Consider the following 11,430-nt stretch of genomic DNA (forward strand, 5'->3'; position numbering starts at 1 on the left):
GCGCATTAATGAAGTGCCCATCACGGCGCGGACGGCGGAAGGACGCACGCGGAGGCCCGGCCTCCGTCGCCGCCACGGCGCGAACAGCGGCACGGCGCACGCGGTGGCCCGGCCTCGGTCGTCGCCACAACGTGGACGGCGGAAGGGCGCACGCAGCGGCCCGGCCTCGATCGCCGTCACGGCACGGATGCACGACGAGGCGCAAATCAGAGATGCGAGTGAGCCGTCGGCGGAGGCACTCCGTCGGCGGCAAGTCGACGCCCGCAAAGCCACGGGATGTTTATGAGGAGCTTGACGGGAGATGACAACATCATTTAGTTAGAAACCATACTAGCACTATCATGATCCTTCACTTCGAATACCAGCAGCCTCATATCAAAGACAACGACAAAACAAGAGCAAGAAACCTGGGATGAGCAAGGCAGCAGAAGTGGCATCACGGGGGCCGGGACGGTTTTCCATTTAGCAAGCCAACTTTATCCTGTTGTTATTGGTCATGATACCTTGGTGTGTCGGGAAGCACGGTGAGCTCCTTTTTTAAACCTAGCACCGTGAGCTCCTTATTCTTGCTCTTGTGTCTTGGGGTAGAGGTCTCCATCATCATGCGACATTGCTGGCATGGTCCCTCCCAACTACTGATAAGAGGTGTCACAGCAAAATTCAATCAATACACAACCAAGCCAATATAAGGAATCTGGTATATGATAAACTCTCAGAACCATCAAAACAATATAGCACTATGTAATAACCTTTAATATCACAGTAGAGCACATTCTTAAGAAACGATTGATAGATGCTAAGGACACTTTCAACACAAGGATTGCAAGTTACATCATGCATAGGAGAGATAATTCGAAGGCTACCTGGCCCTGGGTTCAAACTTCCTTTGGATGGTCTTACCAAATATTCACTCCATTGCATTTCCAAGATCTTATCAGGCACATAACTACCGCCATACTAGCATACATATCTACTATTTCATCAAAGAGTGAGAAGGCCACTGTTACCGTTTTTAGCCTCTTGATATGATCCTACAAGAAAAGCGTACTCGAATTAATTTGCCACCACTTGCAACAGTTCTTGGTGGGCAATACAAGGAGTAAGAGCAACCACACAGGCATATACAAACGATGCAACAAGCACAACATAATTTAGAAAGTAATCAAGTCGATTGGAGCGCAGACAAGGATGTACTGTTAGACTCCTGAACAGGGGCGGCAAGGTCGTGGTGGTGGCCTTTGGGGCAAGCAGCTTGACAACGGGACGCTTTGAACTAATTATAATCATATAATTATCAGTTCATAATAGATCACACTAATGAAAACAAATAGACATAATTGAGCACACATAGTTTATTGTAGATAGTAGAAATCATGTCCTGAAAGTGTATATGTGTAGTAACAGAACTTTAGTACTTGTTTTTCGTAGGTTCCACAAGAACTAAATGCTACTCCCTCCGGTCCTTTTTAATTGACTCAAATTTTGTACAAGGAGGGAGTACAAGCCTACAACCAAGTTCTTCTCTCAGGTTAGGTTCGAACATCTGATCATAAGACAAAAACAAAAATTGCAATCATGTTTCAGATACGACAGAAACCAAGTGTCATTCAAGGCAGCAACAAACTAATGCAAAAAAATACTACCATAAGACTTAAGCTTGTAAGCACATCCATGGATGGTTCTAACAAAGGTTGAGATGATATGATCAGTACAAATAGAAATTTTGATGCATCCAATGTGCTCAAATTAGAGGAGTTCTCAAAACGAGAGGCTCTTTTGGTTAGCTCAAACTACTATTCAACCTTGGATTCAAAAAAATGTGTAAGTTTCTGGTTGGACCAATCTGCACTAAGTTATTGCAATCACACAGTAAATGACTGATGAACCTACAAAGGGAAGCTTCGAGGATATATCCGTATAAACGGGGCAAGATAGAAAAATTATACTCAGGGTAGCGCTCTGTACAAGATAGGTGGCAGAGATAGAAGACAAGAGGTGTCTCACCAGCTGCGGCGGGAGTGACGTTTTCCTAGCGAGCACCTCCGACAAGAATAACAGCATGAAGCCAGGGCGCTTCGCGGGCCTGCTACGGTGGAGTGGCCTCACGGATTGCACGGTGAAGGAGCGCACTCCCTACGATAGCCGCTTTTGTGCTCTCTCTACCATTTCATGGCGCTCCTTGCAGCGAGTGGCGGACAACAGCTTCCGTGGCTCGCATTGCTGCTGCATACTGATGGCCGACACCCCCTCACCAGCGTGTAGCACTTTACCTTAGCAGCGCGCACGATATTTGGCGAGCTTGATAGAGCGCCTGCATCATGCTACTGATGCAGGCAGGCATGGCCCAGCGAGCAAGCCAGCCACGACACCATTGTTCCTGGGCCAGGTTGACTGAGAAGGAAGTTCTCGGGTTTGAAACTCCATGTACATATCTGAATGAAAAAATAGAAGCTTCATGAGAAAGAGAAAAAAAAATGGCCCCACTGCATTAAACATAGCTAAATAGATATTTCTGCTTACCCTTTAGACTAGTCACAATGGGAAGTATCATACACTAGTATCATGCACATGATACTAGTTTATGATACTACCCCCACAGTGCATAGTATCATAAGATAATATCATAGTATCATTGTATTTAATGTTTTGTAGAATCTCAATGCAAATATGTGTACAAGATGTGTTTGCCATTAAGTTTTCTAGTTTTACGTGCTATGATACGGTATCATATATATTATGATACTACTCTCATCTCTCACCTTATTAAATGGTGTGCCACATCAGATTTTTGCCAACATGGCATGCATGATACTACCTATGATACTCCCATTGTGACTAGTCTTAGAATGCATGCTTTCCAGACATCGATACAAGGTACCATTTCTGACGGCATGCTGGAAGTTTTTGACACAAGTTAGAAAACCAGGAAGAAACATACTAACGAGCATGTTGCTTCAATATACATCTTGGTGTAAATACAGTTTCCTCCTCGAAATAGGCTTTCGCCCCGCTATATTAATATAGCAACCACACGATACAAGCATGCTGGGACCGCAGCACAACCAGGCCCAAAAGAAACGGAAGAGAAAGAGAAAAGGAAACAAATGCCGACACCGGTAGCTCGACAAGAACGATGACGACCCCGCAACCGCTGCGTCCTCCGGAGGATTCCCACCACACTCCTAGCACCTCGAACCGCCGCATACCAAAACAGCACCTTCAACAAGGAGAGCGACGACGACGCCGCTGCTGTCCGGAGAACTCCTGGGGTTTCCCCCGGTACACGGAAGGAAATGGAAAGGGGGTACATCCGACGCCCTCCAAGAAGGCAAGGCGGCACCCTCGGGCGCCACCGCGTCAGAGTCGGATGAGCCGACATGGATTTCTCCCAACCCCAAATCCACCATCCTGGACGATTCGATGAGCTCCCCCCAACCTACCGCCCACCAACACACGCCCCCACGGTCTTGAAGTCCTCATCGCTGTCTCGCCGTGGACACCGGCGCAAGGCCTAGAGGAAGAAGAGGGAGACAGCAGGGCCCGGGGTAGCACACCACTACCGGCGGGAGGGAACAACCTCCACCGGACGACCACCACCTGCGGTCTTCACGGCAGCCGACCGGACGAAGCAGCAAGGACAAACCAGGCCCCTCCTGGCCCGGCCGAACCCAACCAGGCCCGTGAAGTCCTCGCCGCCAAGTTGCAGCAGTCCGGCCGTGGCGTCGCCACCACCCTGCCACCGCCGACGAGCCTCTTCCGCCACCAGGGAACCGCAAGGTCGGACCAGGGGCCTACGGCCCGCCAAGCCCAGATCGGGCCCGAAAGGGGCCCAGATCTTGGCCGAACGGACGCCGCCACCACCCCTCCCGACCGCCGCTCCGCCGCCAACGACGGCGCCGCTGCGCCTCCTTCCACCCGACACGCGGATCTCACGCCGCCGCATCAGTCCGCCAAAGGCCGAGGTGCACCGCCACGGGCCGCCCTGCGCCGCGCCAGGGCTCCGCGCTCGCGGGGAAAGGCCGCCCGCCGCCGCCGGCACCGCCGCACAGCAACGCCCGGCGGCCAGCGCGGCGGCGGCGCAGAGAGGAGGGGAAAGAACCGGGCTGGGAGGCGCGGCGGCTAGGGTTCGCCCCTGCTCGCCGCGCGGGGGCGAGAAGGGTGAAAAGAGGAATAGAGATCTGTCTCCGGTGTAAATACAGTTTCGCTCTTCTAGAAAAGATAGCAATTCCAACTGTAAGCATAAGTACCGGATACAAATATATGATTTGTGTGAAAATAAATAGCCGCTTAGGCCCTTCAACTATAATTGATCCTGTACATGTGTAAAATCAAGTTTTTTTCTACTACGGATATCTTAGCTACAGAAAAACCAACTGCTAAATTTGTTAAAATATAGGGTATATCAAGAAATTGGATATTTATAGCATTGTCCCAGAGAAGCAAACGGTAGACATTTTCTATGAATACAACAAGGCCACAATCAAGCCGACACAATGGTTTGGAAGTGGAGCAGCAATGGCACTTACCCGTTCTACAAGGTCACGTTCCAGGGTTCTACCTACAACAACACATGGCGCCTCATATGGAAACCTAGGCCACACAACACGTCAAGTTTTTCTACTAGTTAGCCAACCTCGATCGCTGCTGGACTGAGCCCGCATGAAACATCGGGAACTTCAACACCACCCTTGTTACCTGCTTTGTGACAAGTTGATGGAAAACAATCCAACACCTGATGACGGAATGCTTCTTCTCTTGTCAGGTCTGGTTCGATGTCCTCTCCTAGCAGCGGGCAATCTGCAGGCCACCGGAGCGGGACGACACACTCAAGGGATGGTGGTGCCACACCAAACATGCAACACCCAAAAACCTGCGCAAATGACTCGCCTACATCACACTACTGACCCTTAGCTGATTTAGAAGCACCACAATGGTGGAGCTCAACCCTCCATAACAACATCATCACGAACATCAAGGAAGAAGCTGTCCTATGGGAAAGAGCTGGAGCGCCAGGCATGCATGTCCTTCTACCACAGGCCTGGGACATCCACTGAATTGTATCTTCTGTTTGGCTCTTTCGCCTCTTAGGAGGTGTGTAACAACAAACTCTCTCCCTTTTCAACGAAATAAACACAAAGACTTTTCTCGAAAAGAAACAAAAACGAAAACAATTGTTTTAGGCTGTCAGGAAGACTAGCAGAAAAGAGACTAGTGGTTGCCCAGACAAGCCGTACATTTATGACACAAAAGTATAAATAAAAAATATATGAATGTGTGTGAAAATAAATAGTCAGACTTGGTCCTTCAATTACGCTAGCATGTATTCAGGGCATGTAATCTGGAGTAATTACACAATGATAAACTATCACAGAGCTCAGATATTAACCATGCAACTGGTGCATTGGTCAATACCTTCAGAGACAATAAGGAAGTGGATAGTGCCGTGATTTTCTCCTCCATCTTGTGCTCTGTTCAACCACAGCCTCATGCTTCTCCTACAAGATGAATTCAAAATCAACTCCAGACCAGGCATATAAATCATTACTTATCATTAAATGCACCAACCTAGTACTGAACATAAAACACGCAGTAAAAATAAAGATCTACCAAGCAATTCAGGTCGATGCCGTCAAGAGCTGCGATGTGGTCGCCATCAGTTTGGGATCGCTCAATGAGTTCAGCCTTTCAGGTATAGCATCAAAAAGTTCAGGGGTATAATTTTTGAAAACTGAATGCATTTTCAGCCATCTCCTATAGCCAGAAAAGAAGAAGCTTAGTACACATAGTGGTTCATCTGGAATTTCTTTTGGGTAAAGTTAAATTGCTGTCATAATACACTAGTTTGTAAAGTGCAACAAGTCACTAGTCGTACGCAAGGTTCTTTATATGGCATCTTGGAGTTGCAAGAAATCACACTCACGGTCTAATAAAACAGCGAGCGCAAACCAATACTATTTAAGGAGTACACTCAATTCAAGTCACCAGAGTACTCACATGTAGATCAGTCACAGCTAGTCATGATTAGTGGTCCATGAAGAATCAACAATGCAGACTAGAAACCAGGGGAGAAAAAAACAATCATACGCTTACTACAAATTAGTGGTGTCAATTACACATGTTAAGAATCAGTGGTGTCATCATGATCTTGATTGTTTGAATACATTAATTTTGAAGAAATTAGCGAGCTTGGGAACCTTTGAAGCACCTCTAACGGGTATATGAATCAAAGCATCGATAGCATGAGAAGCCAAGGGGTATCACTGCTTTGCAATAATCTAGATATTTGATCATAGAGCTAATCCACACGCCTTAGAAGATCTCGGGCTTCATGTTTCCATACATAAAGAACAATAACATCCTATTATAGACTAAAACAAAATACACCAAACAAGGAAATAATATGACAAGGCAATCCAGAACCATCTAAGAGCCACACTGTTTAAAAAGTGCTACAAATTATAAATTATAAAGTGATTGAAGTGGGGGTCCGAAGATGATATCTGAATTACAAATTATTTTATTAGGAGAAAAACAATAACATCTAATGTTACACCAGCTGATAATAAGTGCATGGTGAAATCTGAAATAGAAGGCAATGAAACCTCCAACAGAAACAGCATGGTTTGTACACAACTCCATTCTGATACTTTCAGACTAACAACATTCCAAGATTTTGCTTGGCACTGAAAATTGTAAATGTAGCCCCTCCATTCAAACAGATGGAAAAAACATACCTAGAGTTCGTAACAGTAGGAAGACTATGGATATTACTACTTTAGATCAATAAAGAACTAAAGCTACAATATCTCCCATGCATACAAGCACATTCAACTTGTCCCACAATTAAGTAAACAAGAAAAGAAAGTAAAGCATCTCATTCACCATAAGCGATCAATGGGTTTGTTTAAATATGATATTTCTATAAAGGATGGAACTCAGATGACGATGATGTGCCCTATGCTCAAACAATAAAAATTGTTGGTGCTAATGAGTTATATTAGAGTTCGGGTCTTATTGCTTTGAGATCACTAATCAATTGGTTTTAATTTGGGCTTCACAAAAAGCTTTTATTTCCAACTCTACGCTGGAATTCGTAGTGGATGATCTTGATGGAAGTCGGATTTTGCATCATCTTGCTGGTTGCATGCCATGCTGTATCTGATTGTGTAAATGACTGCAATGATCTCAGAAAGAATATTGATGAGCATGTTTTTTTCATTTGATCAGAAGGGTTATGTCCAACTTGAAGAACATATTCAATTGTGAAAAATAATGAGCTGGAATCTTTGAAAAAATTCATTGTTGAACTACAATTGGAGATCAAAGAAAAAAAGAGGAGAGTTTATCTATGCACCCAAATATGAGTTTGCTTATGAAGAATGTAGCATATCAATTTCAGAGATTGATGGAGAAAAGATACAGTATTTAGAAAGAATATCTGGAGAAGAGAGACCTACCTGGCAACAACAACTCAAATTGGTGGTCCTCGGCAGCACTCAGGAATGTGGACGGAGGCAGGAGCAAAGTGGTCAGCAGTAGATGCTAGGGGGAATTGTCACCCTTACAGAAGCTCCGGCTCGACTTCCAGCATCAGCATCTAGGGCAAGCATCCACAAGCTCGTCCTCCATTCCTCCCCACCACCATCCTTGTGACGCGGCAAGCCCCGCCTACGGGCCACGGGTCGCAGTCAGACGCCATCGCTGGCGGGAGCCACGCTGCGGCGCGAACTATCTAGGATCGACATCTGTGATATCGGCGAGGGCAGAAACACGTGCGTTCTAGCACAACCAATGGATCACTGCAGCAAAAATTGGCATTCTGTACAGCTTAGTACAATAAAATAAATGATACAGATGTGTTTATGAAAAGTATAAGCATGACAGTCTGACCATGGTTACAAAGTGCAGTATGTTTGTAGGCTTAAATATACGCAAGCATCAACATGAGATGAATACCTAAGAAATTTGATTTACACATAAGCATTTGAGTTACACATAGCAATTTGATTTACATGAAAAGTATAAGCTTGACATGTAGATCTTTCAAGCAAAAAAAAACAATACTACAAATCAGTATATGTTCCTAAATTAACAAGTATCACATTATTAGGCTAGTCGAACTACTATGCAACCAATCTCAACCAATCTGAAACAAAACAGTTGCATGGGATACACATCAATATGTGGGTGCACAAGTACAAATCCCCCTTCCAAAGAGATGAAATATTTTTCAGCAAAACTAATCCAATAGAGCAAAATATGCTAAAGCATCTAGTATCAACTAAAAATCAAAATTAGCTAGTGTGTGACTCTAAATTAGAGGAGAGTGCGGAAAATTGTTCATACCTGCTCGTCCACTGCTGAACAGCAGGGCAGCCACATCAGCAGCGTTGTGGTTGCCAACGACGGTCAGAGGGCACAATACTAGAGCCACCTTCACTGCAGCAGCACCAACCAATTGAGTCATCATTCCTGCCCGAATTAGAGGTGCGGAAAAGGAGCCCCCTTCCTCTTCATCTCGCCTCCTATTTCTTTGCAACGCCTTGCAGTTAGTCGCTCCATTTGTGCCTGCTTATCTCTTACAATGCATACTTGTATAATTTCTGCATTTGAACTGATTGAACATTACCACAAGATGGATAAACGATCACATACTGACAACATTCATTATGTGTCCAGTACAGTACTAACCGACCAGATGTACTAACTTCTAGCCCTGATTTTTAATACTACTACTACAACTATCTCATGCAACCTCGCTGTAAAATCCATGAATATGCAACCCCGCCCGCAATCCATGGATGTAACATACTAGTTGCTAGCTTGTTGACCCGACAAACAATTATCAACAGATCTTGTGACAAAGAATCAAACTCGGAGAGATGATGACAACCTTCCGCAAGAAGTAAACAAGACCAGCATTACCTCTAATTTATCAATTCTTGAGGACAGGTACTACGTGTTATCTTTAGCAAGTGTATATTGATGTCATTAGCAAGATTGTACATGAACAGATGTTCAACATTCAGGTCCAAGGAATGATACTGCATCACCTGGGGAACCAATCACATGCTCAACCATTAAATTATGTTAGGCAAGAAGAACGACATGATCAAGCTAAATTAAGTTGGGAGTGTTAAGCACATACCACGTACACTGCTGCTTGAGAGATGTCGGCAGTGCTATCGAGCAGCGTCAGAGATGGGGCTTGGGGAAACCAACATAACTGAAACCTAGACTCAGATTGAGGAGCCCAATTGAGATGCCAATGAGCATGCCAAATCCCATAGCAGCTCTTCCATCGTAAGGTTTGTGCTCAAAGAACTTCAGACATAATTCCTCATAGAGTGAACAAAATGTAACCATCTGATGTCAACATGGTGCCTGGATAATAAAGAAAAAATTGGCTAAAATTTTAGGGTAACACATTAAAGAACAGTGATGCCGGAAAACATGAAAAATAATTGATAATCTTTTTACATACATTTGTCATGAGAACAGTCCAGGAGTCAACATCCTCGTCAAAACTGGCATGCAAACCTAAAAGAATACGACATTTGACAGGATTTTAACTCCATCAGTCATACGCAATAATATTACAAGTGAAAATGTTGAGCTTGTAAAACCAAGGTTTGAGTGTACTGAGCAGATGGTAAGAGGTGAAAGGTGTTTTTTATCCCCATGAACTGTGATACGGAATTGATGTAGCCCCGCTAAGTATAAATACAAGTATATCCTACCCACTAAACATATAAAGACAAGCGCTTGGAGTTGAAGAAGCACTGGACAATCAAGTTTTAAGGAAAAATTGACTCTTGGAAAATGGTAAAGGACAAGCACTAGCCCTAATAATCAGAAACAGAGAAGAGATTTAGACCGCACCAGGCTGGTTTAGTACAATGGAGACTATTCCAATATAAATAGGAACCAAGATTGACACCACCCAAACAAACCAAGTGATGTGCTAGGACGAACAAAACTAGTACTCGTTTCCTTCTCAACAGACCATTTGTACAATTTAGATTCACTCTAGCTCCTTCTCCTCGACATATCCATTGCAGTAAGTCAGCCCAGCTGAGTAGCAGCAGCATTTGAGATAAGTTGACAACTGATCTATGCCATTTTAAGACTCACAACACCATATGCTCGAGGAACTCCAGCGACACAAGTAAAAAATTCATGCAGAAAATCTCACTAAACAAAGTCCTCGCAGCATCACAATCTACCCACCCATATACCTGATGCTATCCCAATATTTCCACTGCCCCGACATGAACACACCTGCCCCGACATTTTCTCGCGCGCGGCTGCAGGTCCAGGAATAAATCATGACAAATTCATAAATCTTGGCGGATGGAGTAGTACAACACGCGTGAGTGGCATCGTATTCCTTAATGGCAGCCTGATCTATCGATCATCAAGCGTAGGTGCGTACAAGAAGGTAGACGCGGCCGGAATGGATCGAGTAAGTAATACGAGTACGTACGTGCTTGATTGGTTCCGGCTTGATCGACTTTTTTCGTCCTTGTTAATTCCTTGGTTCGCCCGTGGAGGCATGCATGATCGACCGATGCAATCGAGGCGACGGTATACGCGCGCGAGACAAGGACGAGAAAATTGAGCCAACGCCCACCGGCACGTCCCTTTGCTTCGCTGGAAACAGGCTGGCACCACGCGGAGCCGCTTCGCCTCAACTGCTGCGGCATTCTCGTCGCTCTTCCCGGGTCCGGTCACGAGTTGCCTGCCGCTCGTGTGCTGAATGGAATTGGGTCGAAATGAACTTGGGCTGGCTTTAGCGCAGAAAGAGGTCCCTACTCACTAGTCACATGATACTGCAGAAGAAGAGCCTTCAGGCGACGGGGCGCAAGCCAGCAGGTGCAGCTGGACGGCACCTCGCGAGGAGGGAGTCCGGCGCGCAGGACGTGACGGCGACGAATGACACCGGGCGCAGCGGGTTCCTGCCATCGGTGGCGTTGGCGGAGAGCGCCGTGCGCGTCACGTCCCCCGAGACGGTGGCGCCGCAGACGGGGTTGTGCGGGTGCGCCGTGCACTTGCAGCGGTAGGGGTTGTCGTCGTCGGGCTTGCCGTAGCCGGTGTGCCGGCAGCCAGGCGGGTGGAAGCGATGCGCGCGCATGCAGGCGACGCTGTTGCACTCCAGCGTGCGGTGGTCAGCCGCGCAGGTGGACCAGATGATGGGGCCGGAGAGGTCGAGGACGAGGTGGTGGCCCGGCTGCCCGTTCCTTATGACGGGGGCGCTGTAGAGGAAGGTGGCCGCGTCCTTGGTGATGGCCGTGACCAGCGGCTTCCCACCGTCGCCGGCCACCGTCGACGCCAGTACGCAGAGCGTCGAGACAGCAGCGGCGAGGAGGAGACGTCTAGGTTTCGACATTCTCGACCGGCCACTGCCGCTCTGATCGATAAATTGGCTAG

The 11,430-nt window shown here is 46.3% G+C and overlaps 1 protein-coding gene and 1 long non-coding RNA gene across 9 annotated transcripts; both read right to left on the reverse strand.

Annotated features, from left to right (window-relative positions):
• Positions 1–580: 580 nt before the first annotated feature.
• On the reverse strand, positions 581–9,176 carry LOC127345627 (uncharacterized). Of its 8 annotated transcripts, none has more exons than XR_011756246.1 (7): positions 9,149–9,176; positions 8,347–9,053; positions 7,458–7,799; positions 5,608–5,751; positions 5,413–5,495; positions 2,005–2,432; positions 581–635 (listed from the first exon to the last, which is right to left on the reverse strand). It is a non-coding gene; the product is annotated as an uncharacterized lncRNA (long non-coding RNA). The 8 variants fall into 8 exon arrangements; XR_011756245.1 differs by lacking the exon at positions 581–635 and adding an exon at positions 897–1,031; XR_011756244.1 differs by lacking the exons at positions 581–635; positions 2,005–2,432 and adding an exon at positions 2,842–2,894 and having other exon boundaries at positions 8,347–8,603; positions 8,926–9,053.
• A 1,472-nt stretch (positions 9,177–10,648) lies between these two features.
• On the reverse strand, positions 10,649–11,430 carry LOC127340352 (chitinase CLP-like). Its single transcript, XM_071827012.1, has one exon. The coding sequence runs from the start codon at positions 11,387–11,389 to the stop codon at positions 10,850–10,852; it is 540 nt and encodes a 179-aa protein (XP_071683113.1). The 5' UTR covers positions 11,390–11,430; the 3' UTR covers positions 10,649–10,849.

The sequence above is a fragment of the Lolium perenne genome, chromosome 3 (genome assembly GCF_019359855.2).
Source record: "Lolium perenne isolate Kyuss_39 chromosome 3, Kyuss_2.0, whole genome shotgun sequence".
Taxonomy (NCBI): Eukaryota; Viridiplantae; Streptophyta; class Magnoliopsida; order Poales; family Poaceae; genus Lolium; species Lolium perenne.

Bases quoted from the DNA above. Each gene is read 5' to 3' on its own strand.
- LOC127340352 (XM_071827012.1), bottom strand. From the start codon at position 11,389: ATGTCGAAACCTAGACGTCTCCTCCTCGCCGCTGCTGTCTCGACGCTC.